The sequence below is a fragment of the Coturnix japonica genome, chromosome 17, assembly GCF_054131305.1.
Source record: "Coturnix japonica strain WE chromosome 17, WE-NBRP24, whole genome shotgun sequence".
Lineage (NCBI taxonomy): Eukaryota > Metazoa > Chordata > Aves > Galliformes > Phasianidae > Coturnix > Coturnix japonica.
Window position 1 is genome coordinate 3646063 of NC_140679.1, and position 19875 is coordinate 3665937.

General features: G+C 46.5%; 2 protein-coding genes and 1 long non-coding RNA gene across 5 annotated transcripts; 2 read left to right on the top strand and 1 right to left on the bottom strand.

Moving 5' to 3' along the window:
• Positions 1-647: 647 nt before the first annotated feature.
• Positions 648-8961, bottom strand: LOC146758060 (kinesin-like protein KIF20B). Of its 2 annotated transcripts, XM_085518303.1 has the most exons (11): positions 8808-8961; positions 8517-8600; positions 6848-6934; positions 6609-6725; positions 6278-6416; positions 4789-4973; positions 3357-3405; positions 2530-2723; positions 1766-1877; positions 1242-1313; positions 648-785 (listed from the first exon to the last, which is right to left on the bottom strand). In XM_085518303.1, the coding sequence occupies exons 4-8, from the start codon at positions 6657-6659 to the stop codon at positions 2533-2535; spliced, it is 615 nt and encodes a 204-aa protein (XP_085374429.1). In that variant the 5' UTR covers positions 6660-6725; positions 6848-6934; positions 8517-8600; positions 8808-8961; the 3' UTR covers positions 648-785; positions 1242-1313; positions 1766-1877; positions 2530-2532. The 2 variants fall into 2 exon arrangements, with proteins under 2 accessions (XP_085374429.1, XP_085374430.1); XM_085518304.1 differs by lacking the exons at positions 2530-2723; positions 3357-3405.
• A 1369-nt stretch (positions 8962-10330) lies between these two features.
• Positions 10331-13921, top strand: LOC146758061 (uncharacterized). Of its 2 annotated transcripts, none has more exons than XR_014935251.1 (2): positions 10331-10775; positions 12888-13921. It is a non-coding gene; the product is annotated as an uncharacterized LOC146758061 (long non-coding RNA). The 2 variants fall into 2 exon arrangements; XR_014935250.1 differs by lacking the exon at positions 10331-10775 and adding an exon at positions 11888-12096.
• Positions 13922-16859: 2938 nt separating this feature from the next.
• On the top strand, positions 16860-18260 carry LOC146758062 (uncharacterized). Its single transcript, XM_085518311.1, has 3 exons — positions 16860-17141; positions 17477-17547; positions 18000-18260. The coding sequence occupies exons 1-3, from the start codon at positions 16868-16870 to the stop codon at positions 18057-18059; spliced, it is 405 nt and encodes a 134-aa protein (XP_085374437.1). The 5' UTR covers positions 16860-16867; the 3' UTR covers positions 18060-18260.
• The last annotated feature ends 1615 nt before the right edge of the window (positions 18261-19875 follow it).

A 19875-nucleotide genomic window follows, 5' to 3' on the forward strand; every position in this document is an offset into this window, starting at 1 on the left:
AGAAAGAATGATGAAGTTGCATCAAGGTTTGGAAAAATATATATATATGTGTATATATGTAATTATATATATCTATATGTATATATGTAATTATATATATCTATATGTATATATGTAATTATATATATCTATATATAATTTTTTTTTTCCAAATTATATATATATATATTCTGACCATGTCTCTTGGCTAGGACAAAGCACAGCAATATCCCTGAGGAAAACTGTTACAGCAGAACTAAATGATAAATGCAACTAACTAACAAAGGAGGAAAAGGTCTAACATTTCACACATTTAAAGTGAAAATAGTGAAAACAAATTTTATAATCTGCCCCAGGAAAAAAAAAAACAAAACCACAACGCTAATTTGCTTAAGTCTATGATAACACATTCAGAAATTTAGAACTGGAATGGTTTTATTTGAAAAAACAAACAAACAAACAAACAAAAAACAACAACAAAAAGAAGGCAAGTTTATAGATCACTTTCTTAGATCATTAAGTCTTCACACATCTGCAGAAGCCTACAGATAGTTTTCACTCATAACATAGTTTTGTACTCTGCATTTTAAACAATAGTTTAAACATTGTACATGATATCTGAAATCTACAACTAGTTTACAGTTTGTACAAGGACTTACTTTGACTGCTGACTGATCTTGAGTGCACTAATACACTTGCTTAGAGTTAGGAGAGATGCATTGATATTTCCACTCTCTTTCAGTCTGTCACCTTCATTGCACGTCTTGGTATTCCTTTCTGAACTAGCAAGATCACACAGTGATAATCTGAAGGCAGATAGGAAAATTAAGTTTTCTTGCCTTTGAATGTACATTGATTATTTATCATTTCCAACACAACCACTCCTCCTAGAGGAACAATTTCTTGAACCCTTTCATGCTTTTTAATGTTGCTTTCCTAGTGAAGTTGCACACTACTTCCTGCCAAACTCTTTTCCAACACAGCTTCCATTTTTCTGCCATATTCTTCCTTCTGAGGATTTAGTTCAGAAGTTGAGTGAGAAGGATAAAGGAACACTGTGTGGAACAGTGGGCACAAGATATAGAACAGCATTACAACTTGATGGTTTAGTACTGCATAATGACAGGAAATGGGGAACCACCACTCATACAGGAGGCTGTATCAGGGAACCTAGTGTCCGTAGCCCAATATCAATACATCAATACTGAAAGTAACTGACAATTTCATCCTAAAAGAAGAAGGGAACTCTGCTCTGAACTTACTCATTGACTCGTGTCACTCGTGGCATTTCAAGGTCTTCAATTCTTAGTACCTTAATTGTAAATATACTGTGGCTAAAAGGAGAAATGAAGCAAGGTCAATAGCCAGAAATACACACATTTTCTAAAATCTGTAACATCTGTTCAAAACACTGCTGGATTTATTCCAGATTCAATTAACAATAATTCTACTAGATGCATTAAACCTTTTAAAGAGACATTCCATCTTGGTTTATTTTGCTTTTCTTCCCCCTCATGAACCACCATTACTTACATGGAAGAAGGCTTAGTTGTTTTGTTGAGAGTTTTTGATAAAACACTTAGCTTTTGTATGCACTTATCTGCTTGAAGGACTAATCCTTCTAGTTCAAAGCACTAGAATCACAAACTGTCACAAAATATCACATGGAACACTAGATATCAAGCCTTTTTAAAGCCTCTTCCCCGAAAAAAAGCCATAAACAATATTTTCATTCATCCCTCTTCCCCACACTATGTTACACCCAATGTTAGTGAAAGTTTCCCACCTTCAGCTGGAGCAAGTATTTAGCTTTGTGCTTGCAAAACTCTGGTGTTTCTGTCCCAGTTTAAAAAGTCTGAAAGCTTCTTTAGAATCAGAAATCTGAACCCACTGCAAACCTTTCAAAAGAAGGAAAAGTGATTTTTGCAAGCTTTGCTAGCAAAAGAGAAAGTGAACAAGAAATAAGGTATACAAACTAAGAACATTTAGTTAAGACAATAAAATACTTCATTAACTCTGCCTCAAACATACGACAAGCTGATGGCAGATAAGACTAAGATTCTTCCTCCCACAGAAAAGGGCAAGGTATAGTATAGCACAACAGTTTATCCTACCAGTATACTAAAGTATGTTCCATCCAAATTAAGCAAGCAGCCTTAGTACTGAAAGTACAAAAGCTAAGTTCTTAAACTACAGAAGCCGAAAGTTTGTATTCATTGGTGCAGAAGTCAATCTGAGAAGTTTTTTGTTTTAGCTTGTAGTTTTTATTGGGGATGGGTTATCTGGATTCTGTCTGCATTATAACGACTGTATGGCTCTCATTTTCAAGGATGATGAAGGCAGTGGAGTTCACACAGGCTTTATGGGCAAAGTACAGGAATAAGGAGAATACTGTTGAAGATGCAGATACGTACATGTAGCTTGTTGCCTTCACATTCAAGCAGACACTTCTAGAGCTACACTGAACACATTTAAGAGTTTTCTATCTCAGAAGAAACATGTTACACTATTCCATGACAAGCTTGGCAGTTTGCAAAGTATTCTAGTTACCTTTTAAGTAAGAATATCCCTTGATGTCTTGAGCAAGGCGAAGTGTCCTTTTTTTTCTGTCATTTGATAAAGGAGCCAGTAAATCATAAAAACATTCATTGTAAATCTCAAAAAATGAAACCCAGAGAACTTCACAAAATCATCTATAGATAATCTGCTAAGTTGGTCTGATCCTTCTGAGAGATTTTCTGCACCTGCAAAGTAGAAAATATTACAAGTCAATGTAGAGACAGTAAAACTAGCTGCATTTAAAAATAAGTAATAGTTAAGCTTACAGCTTAAAACTTTTCCCAGAACATAAACACAGAGAATCCCCACCTCTCATACAAACACCAAGTATCTGGAAGTCAAGACGCATGCCCTACACATTTGCAAAGACACGCCTGCTATAAAGCTTGCTTTTTCACTTCCAAAACCCAATCTAACATCTATAGTTGGGTTAGAAATATTCAGAACTCTTCAGTCTTTACAATATAGAGAACTGAACTAGTAAGGACACTTCGTTCTGACTTTTTAGGGAAAAAAAAGTATTTAGTGAGTTCTTAAGTGCCCTAAAGGCCTGTCGGAAAACCACTAGGGATCTTATCACAAATCATACTCTTTTTCTTTGTTTTACTTTCACCTCATAAAACCAGGTTATGATAGATGTCCCAGTAGTCTCCTAGCCATTTTATTCCTTCTGTTTTCTGCCCAGATGTCCTGCCCATTATTCCGTTCTGTTACAAATAAAAGCTAAATAATCCTTTTATTATCAGCATTAGCCAAAAAAGCCAGTCGTTGACCTTACAGAAGCTTTTCTAATTGCTACTGTTTAATATAAAACATACCCTTAGAATCAGATGGGGATTTGTCATTAGTGCTGTTGTGATGGTCTACCTACGAAAGAAAACAGAGACTTTAGGATTTATTATTGATGTACAGCACCAATACACCACTGGTTGCTTTTATTTATTTATTTATTTATTTATTTTAAAAGCAGCTGTATTGCTCTACCAGAAAACAATACAGTATAGTTCCAAGGTGCCAACACAAAAATCCTGGCTACACATTTTGACTGGTTTCACCTTACTACTCATTTCTGACAATTCCTTTACTATAAGATCTGATGCATTTCAGCTTCCTGATTCAGAAAGAAAAAGAACAAATAGGGAGAGAATCCCCAACAGGAAAAGGAGTTATTAAATAAGATGATTTTCAATAGCCCATTTATAATCTGCATTTTACTCTTCATGAATCTTGGACTCCTGAAATATTTTTCTTATTGGGATTTTCTTAATTCAGGACTTCCATATCCTATGGCTTATTAGGTCAACTCTCAGAAAAGGAAGTTAAGGTAGAATACTTGATCACTTAATGTAGATATGCAGCTTATTATTTCTTAACTCAGGCTATCAAAGTGTTACACAAATGAAGTTATGACTAAATTTTGTAAATATAATATTTTTAAGTAGTTTGGTCATAGAAAATACAGAATAGCTCCCAACATGTAGATCTCATGATGTTCATAGATGTATACTCAGTTCCCAGGCTTCAGGTTGTGTTGCTTTTTTATAGAGCACAAAAGTAGAAAGAAATTCTCATCTACTGAAGAGGAGTAATCTCACCTACCAGATACAGTATGCTTAGAAGTAAAACTTTTAACATAGAAGTTTTCATCTACATGACACTCACCCAGATCTGGCTTTGTATAGTCAGCAAAGCTTGTACCTACTTAGCTTATAAGGTCAAGTATTTTACCTAGGAACACGGGTCTTGAAACTAGAGGAGGCACCTATATCGCACGACCACATCTTAACTCTCTAATGGAGTAGGATGAGATCAGCATATAGCTGTTCACTGCATTTTCTTTCCACATACTCACTAAACCTAGAACAGTTTTACACATCTTTGGTTCATGTAGAAGACAGGTGTTGTTTTTCCCCGAAATACTTAAAGATCATTGGAGCCGGACTTCATACTCAGCTGTGCTCTTGAAATAATTCAGAAGGAATTTTACTGCCACCTGCCTTTCACACTGTGAAGTCCACACTTAACCACCTCATCAGTAAGATCAAGTTAACATACTCCACAACTAAAATACCCCAGTGCGGTGTAGCACACCACTAATAAGATGCTTCATTCTTTTTCAGCAAGAACAGAAAGACAAATAGAAAACTGTGTGTAAATACAGAACCCTCTTTCATTACAGAATGGAAAGGATAACACTGAACTATCACAAGATGCATGTACTCATCATTTCTTTATAAAGTAGTTTCCTACCTCTTTTGTCAGACGAAGCAACGAATTTTTAAGAGCAATTTCTTCTCTCACTTTGTCATTAGTCAGTTTTACGTAATCTCTCCACCGAATAGGTTTCAGAACCATTTTTGTGTATAGCCTTCCTCCAACAGTTTTAAACAACATATCCATTGTCCTTGGCAAAATACCAACATCATCTTCTGTCCCTGTAAGCAATACACAAAAGAAGGGCCAGGTTACTATTGTAAGCAACATATAAACATAAATGAAGACAAAGATAACTGATTCTAATCTCAAAGTATACACAAAGAATTTAGAGGCCAGTTACAGTCTGAAGCAATGTTTGCAGTGTTACTAGACTGTTCCCTGAAAAATACTGGCTTTAAGCAACAGCTCACATCCCATTCCTTAGACATTACAGGGCATCACTTTAAAACAGCCAGAATATTCTGCATAAGCTTAGCCTTAAGAAGAAAAAATAACCCACAGCAAACTCCCACATTTAACAGACGTGCAGATTTTCAACTGTTTACCAGGCTCCCTTCCCGCTCTGAAACAACCCTGAAATAACAACCAGAGTGATGTCTCTGCTACAACATCCCGTTCGTCCCACAAACCCTATTTAGAAATATCTACAAGTCTCATAAAAACTGTTAAAGTAACTCAGCTCCTTTCCCATTGCCTTTTCTTGGAGCACACAACTACCTCCACATCTTGCCTACTTCACGCCTTAGTTTTTCCACTGTCACTAAATACCAAGCAAGCTTCAGTGTTTTAAAGTCAGTCATGAACACAAGAGAGGACAATACGCAGAAGAATTTCTATAGTGCTGTATGGAAGGTGCATAGAAAGATAATTTTTGAACATACTACCCTGTTGATTCTTAATATTTAAGTCCTAAAAAGGTATTACTATGGGAAAGTCTTCAGCTCCACGCATATAAAACTATTGGAAATACATAGTAACAGAACACTAAATAACAGAAATAAGGGGAATTTGTTTCCTGTGAACCCAATCGTTTCATTTGTTATGACAATATTAAACATAAAAAACAACTGCTCCCAGCCAGAAAGGAGATTGATGTATTATTTCTGTACTACTAAAGCTCAGGGAACACAATCTTCTATGCTGCTGTTATTACTAAAATCAGAAATTTGAAAAAAGATTGAAATACCTTGATCAAATGTTTCAGAATGTTTAATTTCTGCCTACAATAAATCAAACAAACTCAGACATACTTTGCCTTCAAATAAAGAACAGCATTTAAGATGCACGCATTTATAGTAGGAACAAAAACCAAAGTTATTGTAGTGTATGCTGTCTTACACACTTGTAAATTTAGTAATATTTGTTATGGAAGAAGACGACTTTTCAAGGCTACTAGTATTCAAAAGAAGGCAACGTACAAGGCCTGTTGAGTAACTAGGTAAGAAGTCATAACATCTCTCTCTTCTAGAAGTAGTTCTCACTTTAAGAAATTAATTCAAGGAAAAAGCATTTCTGCTCATACCTTGGAATGTGTAAGTTTTCCCAGCATTTGTAACGCCATACGTAAAAACAAGGCAATTACATCCTTCTAAGAACTCTTTCACTGGTTGCTTCACAGTACCTTCAAAGAATTCTTCTTGAGTTGCTTCAGGTCCAAACACCTGAATGTTACCAAGAAGCTGGTTAATCTCTTTATTTTGTTTAAGCAATATTTAAGTACTTGTAAGGAGTCAGATACACGTTGATAATTCTAAAGACAGTTAAGAAAAACTTGTTTGCTTTATATGAAGTAACAGAAGACAAGCAACTTTTTCCACAAATAACTTAATATCATTTAAAGACAATTAATTTACCCGTGAAAAGGTGAACTTCTGTGTTGTCTGTCCTAAAGTTTTATTGCTCATTCTTCCCAATGAGCTCTTAGGGGACTTCAGTATGATGCTTGTTGAGTCCTCAAGTGAAACACATCCCTATTACAAGGAAGCACAAGTAATGCAGGCATGAAAAAAGTTTTAAAAGGTCATCTTACAGGAAAGAAAACATATATACTTTAAGGGTTGTTTTTTTGTTTATGATTAAATAAATGCCTTACCTGCGATCCATTTGCTCTCTCCCGTGCCGTAAAGGGTTTAATACGCAGGCAAACTTGTATGCGTCCCCTAGGCTCCAAACTAGACCTCTAAAATTAAAGAGCTGGAAGTTAGAAATCTGACTAGATCCTCTGTTTGATGATTAGCACATTAAAGCAGTATTATTTTCATTATCCTATTGTAACAGACTCATTTGTTAACACAGGAAGTAATAATATTTTACTGTTTTCACAAGTGCTTTGGACCCTGCTAAACTTCTTTGTCAGAGCCTAGAATTTCAGAACAAGTACTACTGCAACACACTCCTGTACTGCATTCAGGCCAACTATGAACAAAAGTACTCCATTATTGTGCTTCTGAGACAATGTTAGCTTCATCCACTGATACCGGTGCTCCTCATAAGGTATCAAAGCAACACCACACATCTTGGTCTAGTCTATGTACAGTCTAAAAGCATAGTGAAGATGATTTTCATCTCCTCTGTAAGATTCTAATGCTTCTTATAAAGAAAAGAATTAAGTTTATTTATTTTTGGAGAAACAAGCTGCCTTTGTGGTCCTGAGGGCCCCTTTTTGTCACCTGTTGGGCATAGCAAGAGAGCTTTTCTTGTACAAATCTATGCCCCGTGTACCTTTCTCCATCCCAAAACCTAGAGTTGTGGTGCAGACACTGGATGCTGACCAGAGCAGTAAAAGAACAGAAGAGGGGAAAAGCAGATACAGGTAAGACACCTAAAAGAAAGGAAAAGAGCAGAAGAGAAGGAAGGATACGGTTAAGAACAAAGGACAGAAGATGGAAAGTGCTATAGAGGATTGGACTGGACATGAGCAGATCAGAGCTACACCAAGGTGTGGCTTCTCCCTGTGTCCCTGTCCACCACTGGCAACATCCCCCAATGACAGGGATGATGCTGCCCCAGCAGCTGATGGGGTTGTGGTCTGGGGTTACGTTCTATGCAGAGCCTCCAGAACCTGCTACAGACCTCCAGTTCCCTGCCACTTCTTTTTTTCAGGTGTCTGCACACAAGGAACAGGTGTTCTCTATGCCCTGCATGCTGGTAATTAGTGTGGGCAATTACTGTGTGGGAATTGGGGGAAGGAAATTCAGGGGTGGGATAGTGAGGAGGAATTGGAGGGGGCTGGGAAATTGTTTGGGTGGGATTGTAGAGATCAGATATGACTGCTAGGATGGGGGATATTTGGTTGGAAATATTGTCATTTCTATTACTCATTGCTTTGTATAAGTTATTAAATGCTTTATGTTCCCTCTGCTACATCTCTGCTTGCAGTCATTTGTGCAGTGACAAAGGTCCTCAGCTCTACATGCCCACCTCCAAGGTAGGATGGAGCATCACAGATGGCAGTGTTCCACAGCTGCCACCAGCAGCCCCAGCTCATCCCTCCACACCTGAGGTGTGAGTGGCTGTGAGAGGAATGTCTCTGTGGAAGTGCAGCTCATTCCTCCCCTCTGATGGGGGCAGAAGGCATCTGCATTTCCCTCATGGCTCTTATTTCCTGTGTTACTGTGGGAAATGAGCTGAGCCACTGTGCCTCCCTACTATGGCAAGCTCTGCAGCTCTGCCACTGTCTTTAGACTCAGCTGTTCCTGTGTGTAAAGCTCCACACTTGGACCCTGCAGAGCCCAAAGGCCTCCTTGGCTGCTGTTACTCACCTGGACATTGAGGGTGCTGTGTCTCCAGTCTGTACCTGCTTCCAGGTGTCACTTGCAAGACACTGCGATTCCACCTGGTTGGAACTGCAGTCAACAAACACAAATGTGAAAGAAATAAGAAAGGATTCTCTCATTTCACAGGCTTTCATCTCCATTGAAAGATGTTCTGCTGTGCAGCACAGCTGGAAGCATTTCATATGTGCAAAAAAGGGGGATAGGCCCTGGCTGTGCCCGGCCCCCTTCCAGCCCAGGCCCCAAAGCAGCCCCGACTGTGCTGGGTTCCCCTCTCACCTGGGCCCTGCAGTGGCCTCAGCTGTGCCTGGTCCCCCTCTGCTCTGGGCCCTGAGCTGGCCCCAGCTGTGCCTGGTCCTCCTCCATCCTGGGCCCCAAGGCCCTGCCTCTGCCTGCTCCCCCTCTGCTCTGGGCCCTGAGCTGGCCCTAACTGTGCCAGGCCCCCCTCTGGCACAGGCCCTGCCTCAAGCCCCGCCCCCTGTGGGCAGCAGTGCTAGTGCCTGTTGGTTTTGCTCTCTTCCCTCTCCTTTCCCTGTTCTCTTCACAAATGCTTTCAGATCCCCCAGGATGACGTGCACTGATACTGCTGCCTTCTTCCTGCACAAACTTTCTGGGCAGCTCAGCTTTTTCTACAGAGCAGCGTGCCTTTGGAAGTGCTTGGAGGATGTAAACTAACAGCAAGAGAACACTGAGCTCTTCTGGGTCTTTCTAGGAATGGCAAAGAGACAGGAGAGAGTGCTCAGCCTTGAGTGGTTGCTTGTATGCAGAAATCACAGTTGTCAACATCTGTGCTGTTTTGCTGTAGGCAGTAGTGTGTGACAAGAAGCCTACAATTACCAATTTAGTGAACATAATTAATTGTAACAGTTCCCCTTTCTTCTTCCCTCGACACTTGGGTTATGGAGTTCTCCTATGCTATGTGCCGGTGTAATACCTCTGAGCCACAGCACTGTTGCGTTTAGCAAAGCTCATGGCAACAGGCTTTGGCCAACCTCAGAGCTACGTAGATGATGATAAGATATCCGATGATAGGAGAGAAAATGAACAAGCTCCAAGGTAAGTGTTGTTTTTTCCTTCTAGTCAGCACGCCATCGCTAAATCTTCCATGCTGTGACTTTTATCGTGACAGTGATGATCCCTTAACCTCACACCTTTAGCGCAGCACTTTCTGTGGAGATTCCCACCAATGACAAAGTATTAGTGCCGCTTTTCTGCCTGTTTCTTTTTTGTCTGTATTTTCCAGAATGTGGGTATTTCTTTCATTGCCCACAAACACTGCCCAGTGCAGGAGGAGGCAGGGACAAGAGTCAGGAGCAAGGGCAGAATAGTTTCTCTGTTAGTGAATGGAATGCCAGTGTTTTCTGCATATGGACTTGCCATAGTGCTTCTTACAAGGCCTAACAGTGGGATGAAATGTGCCCTGAAGCAGGTGTGCTTGCAGGAAGGCAAAAGAGAATTGCAAATATTGCTAAGGGGGGCCAGTAAGATGATCAGAGGGCTGGAGCACCTTTCCTATGAGGACAGGTTGAGGGAACTGGGCTTGTGCTTGGAGAAGAGAAGGTTCCAGGGAAACCTCACTGTTGGCTTCTAGTATTTGAAAGGAGCATATAAACAGGCAGGGGAATGGCTGTTTACAAGGGTGGACAGTGATAGGACAAGGGGAATGGTTTTAAAGTGATACGGGGAAGTTTAGGTTGGATATTAGGTTGATGTTTTTCACACAGAGGGTGGTGACGCACTGGAACAGGTTGCCCAGGGAGGTTGTGGATGCTCCATCCCTGGAGGCATTCCAGGCCAGGCTGGATGTGGCTCTGGGCAGCCTGGTCTGCTGGTTGGAAACCCTGCACACTGTGGTCCTTTTCAACCCAGGCTATTCTATGAGTCTATGGCTGTTTTTAACACCAAAATGCAACTTGGCTTGTAATTGTTTCTAAAATGATCTGGTTCGTCCTGTTTTGAATGTGATATTTCTACAGCAGAAGGATGCAGAAGTGAAAAGGCTCGAAACGCTACTGAAGGAAATTGCCGAATGTCAGGACAACCTCGAGGAAGCAAATGAATCCATAAGAAAACAATTGAGATGAATTATTTCCTATGGCCAGACCGCGGGGGGGCAACGAGGCGGCCGCCACCCACCCCCCATCTCCTTCCCCTTCATCCAACACGAAGGGGGTGATGGCGGTGGGGGGCCGAGCCCCTTCCCACACCAACCGGCTTTCAGGTCCCACCCCCAGCGTTTCCCACATGGTGAGTGGGGGGGGGGGGGGGGGGGGGGGGGGGGGAAGCGGGAGGGGCGCAGGGTGAGCCTTAATTCTGCTCCCCCCGACTCCAACCGCACCGATCAGCCCTGAGCCCCCCCCCCCCACCTGCAGCAGCAGCGCCAGGATGTGGAGGCGATGAGGGGGGGTCGCGTCGTCGGGCTCCAAACGGAGGCAAAGCCGTAACCCCCCTCCGGGGCTCCCCATCGTGCCAAAGCCCTCCCGTAACCCCCCCAGGCTCCGGGCGGCCAAACGCCGCAGGTAGCGGCTGCACGCTTTGGGCCGGGGGGGGCCGGGCGCCTGAGCCAATACTCTCAGGTATCCCCGCAGCCCCCCTTCGTTTTGGGTGGTGGTGGTGGGGGCGCCCACGGGGGTACACGAGCAGCAGCAGCAGCAGCTCCACCTGTAGGGGGGGGACACACAGCCCTCCGTGGAGACACAGCTGACACGTCCCCACCCCTCTGAGGACACCCCCCCCCCCCTCCCCGGGATCGCCTTCCTCCGGCTCTGTAGACCGTAGGAACCAAAGCGAGGGCGGAACGCCAGTGAAGCAGATCGCGTTTCCCAGGGGACTCATTTCCGCAGAGCACGCGTTCCCTCCGGGGGAGCGGGTTACGGCACGGACCCATTGGGGATAATGGGGGGAAGGGGGAGTGGAGACTGGAGAGGCCTGACCTGGTTGCGTGGGGCGGAGGGGGGGGAACGGCAGAGGGAGCGGAAGAGGTTTGTGGGCTGAGGGCCGCCAACAGCCGCCCCCAAGGCCCCAGCATGGTTTAAGGGGGTATTTTGGGGCTAAGGGGTGGATTTGGGGTCCATAGGGTGGGTTTTGGGTGTATTTGGGGGCTGAGGGGTGGATTTGGGGTCCATAGGGTGGGTTTGGGGGGTATCTGGGGGTTATGGGGTGGCCTTTGGGGGTTTTAAGGTGGGCTTGGGGGGGTTTTTGGGGGCTGTGGGGTGGGATTAGGGTGCAGTGGGGTGGGTTTGGGGTCTATAGGGTGGGTTGGGGGAGGTATTTGGAGTCAGTGGGGGCACTCTAAGACCCCAGTTTAATGCGGGGGGCGGGGGGGTCTCTTTGGAACCAAATTGGGTTGAAGGGGAAGGGGCGTGGGGGGCAATCTTTATGCCTACGGCGCCCCCTAGTGGTCACCCACAGCCACGACAGGGGAACTTCGTGTCCTTCCGTGCAGGGGGGCAGAGCTTAGGGGTGGGCCCATATGAGTGTATATGGCCCAGCCCCCTCCCATCATCAGCGCTTCCTGCCCCGGGGCTGTGCCGCACCCAACGCTGCGTTCTGAGTTTCTATATAAAGGGTGTGTGTGTGTGTGTTATTAATGAGTATATATTGAAGGGGGGGGGGGGGGCTTTATTTTGGGGGGTTTGCGATGGCTTCGGTGTGGAAACGGCTGCAGCGTGTGGGGAAACGGGCGGCCAAAGTGCGATTCAAAGCGGAGCTGGAGGAAGTGCTGCTCGGGGGGGTGGGGGGGGGGAGTGGTGAGTGAAGACCCCCACCCCCCCATTAAATAACATCAACATATACACAAAAGAAGGGTGGGGGGTTATGGGGGGTGTATAACCCTATATTGTGCTACAGGTGACCACCCCTGTCAGACACTTGTGACCTCCCTGACTCCAGCCCTGCTGCATGCAGGCACCACCTCCCCAATATCCAACAGGGTTGTGAGCCCCAAAACCTTGGGGGGACACTTGGGGTTCTATGGGGACATGAGACCCCAAATCCTTGTGGACACATTGGGGACACCCGGTGGGGATGTGGACCCCAAAACCTTGGGGTGAAGCTGAGGATGTGGACCCCAAAAACCTCACGGGGTGAAGCTGAGGATGTTGGGGATGTGGGCATAGGACCATCCTCCTACAGGACCAGCAGCAGCAGCTCCATTGTGTGACCTGCAGGGAGCTGGAATGGGATGGGGTTGGGGGGGTCACAGGGGTTATGGGATGGGGTTGGGGGGGAGGGGCTCACAGGGGATGTGAGCAGACCCCCGTCCCATAATCAACAACAACCCCCAACCCAAAGCGGGACTGCCCCCGCCATGAGCCCTAAAGGGGCTTTCATCTGACCTGATCCCCCTTTTCCCTACAGACCGCCGCAGACACAGCAAAGGGGCTGCAGCAACAACATCAACAGATTGGACACGTCTGAACAGATTGAACAGATTGGATACGTCCACCCATCCTGTTGGGCCCAGCTCTTCTTGGCTCTCTGTTCCCTCCTGGCCTTGCAGCTGGCAGCTCATCGGCTGCTTTGGGGCTTCAAGCACAGCCCCGATGGGTGGCAGAAGACTGAAAGGACAGAGCGGGAGGCGTCTGCCTGAGTGGCTGATGGCTTTGGGGCCGCATCCCGCCAGCCTGAGCCAGGAGCCTGGGCTGTAATGCAGCCTTCCCCACAGACAGCTGATGGGCTGTCCCATGGCTCTCTGGAGACGTGGAGAGGGACCAGCCCTGTGAACTGGGGGGCTCCTGGCCTCCCCATCCCTCTCTCGGGCAGCCACAAACAAGCAGCGACCCTTTGGCGTTAGGGAATGGGCTCTCGTTGGGTCACCCCCATGCACATCCCAGCCCACAGCCTCCAGCCTCACCTGTAGGCAATGCTCTCCCTCTGCAGAGAGCTCCGTCTCCTTCGCAACTGCCCGCTGTCAACACTTGCAGTGCTCAGGCTTCTGGTGTAGGTTGGAGTCATGTCAAATCTCACTGCAGTTGGGAAGGAAGAGGAGATTCGCCATCAAGCCTTTGGCTCGCTCACTAGCAGCAATCAGGCCTGTTCCCAGAGCCAGCCCTGAAACCATCTCTGTCCCCACTCCTGAGGGTGGATAGTGATAGGACCAGGCCAGGGAGGATGTGACTCTGAGCAGCCTGGTCTGGTGGTTTATGACCCTGCACGCTGTGGTCCTTTTCAACCCAGGCTATTCTATGAATCTATGACTGTATCAGATGAGTCTATGATTGTATCAGACCTCAGGGAAGTCACATGGAAGAGGCAAGCCTTTGAAATTAAGCTTGATTTGCTTTGCCCCTCATACACCTGATCACTGCATCCCTTACTTGGCAAATGGTCTTTCTGTGGGGTGTAGATGAGGAAAGGGAAAGAGGAAAATAAAGCAGCTGCTTTGTCCTAGAGCTCTTGTTTCACTGGGGTCTGGCCCTATTTTCTGAAACTAAAAGATGATGTGTGAAAGAAGGACGGGAAAGGTGCAAGGAGGTTTTGGTTTTGGTGCTGACTCCAGCTCACTGCTTGCTGCTGGGAAAGGCACACTTGGCTCCAAGGAAGGATGCATGGGTGGAAAGCCAGTGGCCAGGGGTCAGGGATCCCCAGCAATAGAGGGCAACAGCCCAACCAAGAGCTGGGGTGATTTGCTTTTAAACTGCATCCAGTGAAGTCCTGTCCCATTGGTTCTGACATACGTCTCCCCATTCCCTTCCAGTTTGTGCAGAGGTGGCATGAAACAGAGGGCATTGCTTTCTGCCAGACTGCAGGAGCAGAAGCATTTCAGGTGCCTAAATGGTTTGCTTTCCACATTGTGGTTGAAAGGAGTACATATAGAAGGAGGACTTCCATTCTTGGGGTGGATATGCACATGGGAGGCTGCACAGGGAAGGCTCCATCCTGGCCAGTTCAGCCAGCAGCTGTATCCAACTGGCAGAAGCCCCACTCAGTGAGGCCAGCAATGGTCCAAGGGCCTCAAACCCCAGCCCATGAGGCCGGCACTGGCCCTGGGCCATAAAGCCACAGTAAGGGAAGTCAACATCGGCTCTGGAGCCTAAAGCCACAATCAGAGAGGTGAGCACCAGCCTCGGGGCATACAGATGTGCACCCCTATTCCTTCCCACGATCTCCCCTGGGACTCCATTGAGCACTATGAGGCCACATTAGTCTTGACTGGTTTTTAATGAAAATTACAAAACCATGACAGCTGCGCAAGAGTCACCTTCACTTCCCTGTTGTTTGACTTCAGATCACCCCATGGGCTGACCCTGGCGTTGGTTTCCTTAAATTCGGATCTAGGAGGCGTCCACTTCCATTATGATGAAAGCGCAGAAGTCATGCGAGCATTGCTGAGGTCTCAATGGTTGGCACGGTGGGAGGAGCACGTGTCCCACAGGTGGTGAGCAGAGCTGGTGCTCTGGCGAGCGTGCTGCACGCGGAGACTGAGCTCTGTGCATTTCGTGGAACAGATCACCCTGGCAGAGCCTGTCCGAAGGACTGCTGTGCTGTGTTGGTGAGCTGAGCGCAGCTTAGGCTGAACAGGCCCAACAGGTGAGCTGGGTTTGGTGCTGGCTGGCTGCTGGGAGGTGTCTCTACAGACATGAAATGCTAGGCCGGGGAGAAGTCCCCAGCTCCAGCAGTGCCCCTCCACATGGCTGTTCCCAGGGGAAAGAGGTTCTTGTGGAGATTCCAACCCGTGTTTTGGTGAGGATGATGAAACACCATTCATAAGGAAACAGAGCGCAACTTGTGCCTCACTACCACACGGATGGCTGGGTGCAGAGCTCCTGAGGAGATGGAGAAGAGCACTTGCTGACACAAGCCATGGCAGTCAGACACAAGCTGCAGCTAGCGTTGGGACGTTCTTGCAGCCAGCTGATTCCCAGACCTTTTCCTCCACAAGAGACTCAATTGCATGGCAGAACAAAGCTGGGAATATACTTCTCCCATTGACTTTTCTCTTGTGGATGATTTCTGCAGGGTTCCTGTTTGCAGGGAGATTTGGAGGATCGAGGCAGTCTTAGGAAGAGTGAAGCCAGCTCTTTCCAAGAGCAGGGAAAGTTCCTGTGGAGAGAGCTTGTGAGAGAACTTGTGCTTCCTCTGACACTTGAGCGATCATGTCTCAGCAAGGAGACAAGTGCGGATCCAATGCCTGCTCTGTGAGCGGAAAGGTATGGCTGGGTTCCTTTGGCTTGACTTTTCTTCTTTGTTCCCATTTGTAAAGGGAAGGAGTGGAGCAGGGGGAGCCCTGCTGGTCCTTTGGGACCTCAGTAAGCGGTTGGATCCTGAGCTCACTGCTGACAGCCTGGGCTAATGGCACGGGCAGGGCTCAGGCTGTATTTTCCCTTAGAGATCAATGATGTCTCAGCACTCTGATATCCCATCTCTGGCACAATCTGGAAGCTCTCAGCTGCCCGTTCCGACCTGAGTTTCTTCCTTTCTCTCTTCAGAGGCGGCGCAGCTGCCAGACATCCAGCTGCACCTTTCAGCGCGCAGAGGGACACAATGGGGATGGACTGTCTTTACTGCCACGCAAAAGTGAGTTTCTCTTCTGTCTGTAAAACAGGGTCTTTCTTTAGTGGGGGGTGGACACGGGCTAACAGGACAATACTGCTACTGTCATCTGTGAAATCAACACACGATCTCTTCTTTTAGGGACAGAGCCCGTGCGTCCATGCAATGGTGCTGGGCAAGGTGGGAAACGGAAAGCCCATGCAGGTAAGAGCTGTGGTGTGGGTACCTGCCACTAAATAGGGCTGCATGAAGGGGTGCATGTGTGATGGAAGAGTGAAGAAAGCCCACTGCAGATCTGTGCTGACTGCAGAAATGGCACCATGCTGTAGCAGCAAAAAGGAAAATGGTAGGAACTACACTTGGAGAGTTGAAGTTGGTGGTTGGCTGTGCTCAAATCTTCCTCCCAAGAGATGCTCTTCAAGTATTTCTTGTTTCTTTCTGCCAGAAGATGACGCAAGCGGCCTTCCAGCAAAGCGCAGCCTTGCGGCAGGTCTGGGTAGGACTGCAGCCTGTGACGTGGCACCCAAGAGAGGTACAGAGGCACAACAGGCATCGGGGTTTGATTCAATGTCGTTCTAGTCAGGCTTTCTGTCTGTTCTTTCCTGGGAGTGTTGTTGCTGCATGTTGCTTGAGGTCTTTGTCCCTGGGATTTACAAGTACCTTCCCTGTCCAGATTTGAAATGCAAACCCACACTTCACCCAAGATCTGCTGCTGTGAACACTCAAGATGAGATTTCCTAGTATTGTGGCCCATTCTGCAGACTGAAAGTAGCCTTGGGCTCCCTTGAAGTCTAACTGCTTCTCCTTTCTTGATTATAACAGATGTACAACGTGAGCCAAATGGAATGATCTACGTGAAAGCAGTGCAGGAAGTGCTTTCTGGGAGAGATCATCTCCAGGCTGGAGGGCTTCCAGTAACAGCAGGTCCCAGCTCAGGGAGAAGACCTTCCCTGGCTGTGTGCCCCCGCTCTGTCTCCAAGACCCTGGCTGGAGGGAAACGCAAGGGCTTGGACGAAGAGCAACAGGCAGCAGCGCAGTTGCCTGCTAACAAAAGAGCCAGGGGCCAGAGCACCGGCAGTGTGCCGGCCCCAACCCCACCACGGAGCTCCAAGCAAAGAGGTAAGAAGGTGCTGTGGCACCGTCCCGGTGAAGTGCTGTCCTTATCAAACACATTGAGTTTGCTTAGGGCTTGCTTTACCTTTTCCTTCTCTGTGGAGGGGAAAGGAGTTGAAGGCTACAAAGTCCAAAGGCAGCGAGGTGCCAGAATACCTAAACGCATCTCTTTCCATTAACATCATTATGCTCTTCCGTATTTCCCCCTGGAAATGTTACTCACTGAGAGGCTTCCTAGTCCCATTTGCTTTGTCTTTGGACTGCCATTTGTTTTCTCGGCACCCATATTTCTGCAGCTTTGCTGTAGACAAAATGAATTCATTGGTATTCTTGCTTTCCAGCAAGAAGACAACAACAAAAAGAAAGGAAAAGGGAAATGAGAAAGGCTTCTTTGAGAGCTGCACGTGCAGAGGTGAGTCCTTGGTGAACACAGACACGCATTCTCTTGTTGGTCTCAGTGCCTACATCTGTCAGACATAAAAGAGATGGCAAAATCCTGAGAGAAGCGATGGAATAGAAAAATTGTGTGTTTGAGGAAATGACACTGTCAGTGAGAGCTGCCATGGGGAGCTTGGACGCCTTCCTCTGGCTTGAGAACAATGTGGTTGGTAACAGCCAGAAGGTTTTGCTGTGATAAAGAAGCTTGCCATGTTGGGCACTGCAACCTTTGAAACGACCTTCCCATGACAGAGCATGAATCTTACCATAGACAACGTGTCATGGGAAGTAGTGTCAGTGACCTGAATGAAAGGAACATGCTGTTCCACACGGGGCCATTCTGGATGTTTACTGGTCAGGCTTTCTTCATGAGATCTCCCTAGATTGTTTCTGTCCTACTTCTACGCTTGCTTTGTTTCTTTCCAGTTCTTCGCAGAGATGAACAGCCTTGCAGAGATGATGCAGAAGGTGCACATGAAGGACTGAGAGGAAAAGCGTCACAAGGCAGCGGCTGCAGTGCACAGCATTTCAGTTGCAGCCCAACTCAGCATTCCATGTTTTACTACATTCTGGGATTTCTTTTATTTATTTATTTATTTATTTATTTTTATTTTTTTATTTTTTTTTCCTTTTTTTTTTTCTTTAATGCATTCAATCAATAAACTATCATAATTACATATTCACAAAGACTGCACAGCCTGATTTGTCCAGTGGCATTCCATGAGCAGCTGCCCGACATTTGGTCCAGAGTAGCATCTACGCATCTTCGGTCCACTATGCATCTTCGGCGCCCACCACAGCCCATCCCAGCACCGTTCTTCCAGGCAGTGCTCCAAGTGCTCCTGCTGTTGCTAGCACTCATAGAGGTTTCCCATGGAGCTCCATGGCACACAGGACCTGGCCCCCGCACACAGCTGTACAACCCCACTCCATTGCACAGCCCTGCACACAAACATGGGCAGCTCCTCTCTTGCACACAGCCACATGCCTGCTCATACTTGTATGACCCCAGCCATTTGAATAACACTGTGCACACACATTGATGTGCAACCCTGTCCTTCTGTCTACCCATGTGCATGGGCATCTATGTGTGCCACCATGCCTCCTTTGCACACCCAGGTGCCCACACAACATTCCATGCCCTTGTACTGATACTTGCTGCTACTCCTTCCCAGGCTGAAGATTCTGCACTTGCTTTTGTTAAACCTCTTCACGTTTATTGGTGCCCAGCTCTCCAGTCTGTCCAGGTCTTGCTGAATGGCAGCACAGACTTCAGGTGTGCCAGCCATTCTTCCCAGCTTTGTATCATAGGCGTACTTACAGAGCATGGACACTATCCCCTCCTCAAGGTCATCAGTGAAGATACTGAACAAGATCAGACACAGCACCAAGCCCTGGGGAACACTGCAGGCCACAGGTCTCCAAATGGACTCTGTGCTGTGATGCCATTATAGAAGGCTGCAGGGTTGGTTGAGCATGACTTTTCCTCGGTGAATCCAAGCTGCATACTGCTGATAAACTTCTTCCTTTCCAATTGCTCGCAGAAGGCATCCAGACCAAACTGTTCCAGCACCTTTCCAGGGACAGAGGTGAAACTGACTGCCGTGCAGTTTACCAGATCCTCCTCCTGCTCCTTTCTGAAGACTGCAGAGTCACAGGCTCTCCTCCAGCTTTCAGGCACTTCTCTTCTCCAAGACCTGTCAAAGATGACAGAGTTTGGCAATTACCTCTGCCAGCTCCCTCCGCACATGTGGATGCATCCCATCAGAGTCTATGGATTTGTGCACACTGATCCCACCCAGATGCTCCCAGATCACCCCGTCCTCACCCAGAGGAAAGCTCTCCATTTCCCAGGCTTTCTCTCTTCCCTCCAGGGTCCAGGAGTCCCAAGGGGCAGTCTTTGAAGTGAAAACCAAAGTAAAGAAGGCGTTCAGCATCTCCACCATCTCAGCATCACCCATTTCCAGGACACCCCCCTTCCCTATTTCCTACCTTTAGGGATGAACCAATCCTGAGCTCCAAAGAAGCGCTATTTAAATACTGCCCAGCTCTCATGGCTAGGAATGGATTTCAAGTAAGACTCATAGTCATAACGTGGTGTTGAGTGACCTGCAGTAAGCATTGTTACTGCTAGAAATGACCTGCAGTCTCAAGGAAAGGTAAACAAACCCATGCTAGGTATTACACTGAATCGCATCAGTGCAAAGGGCTTTATGACAGATTGCTTTTGTGTCAGCATCTATCAGATATCAGATGGGTCCCTTGGCTCATTTCCCACTTTGTTAGGAATTTGGAAGCACCG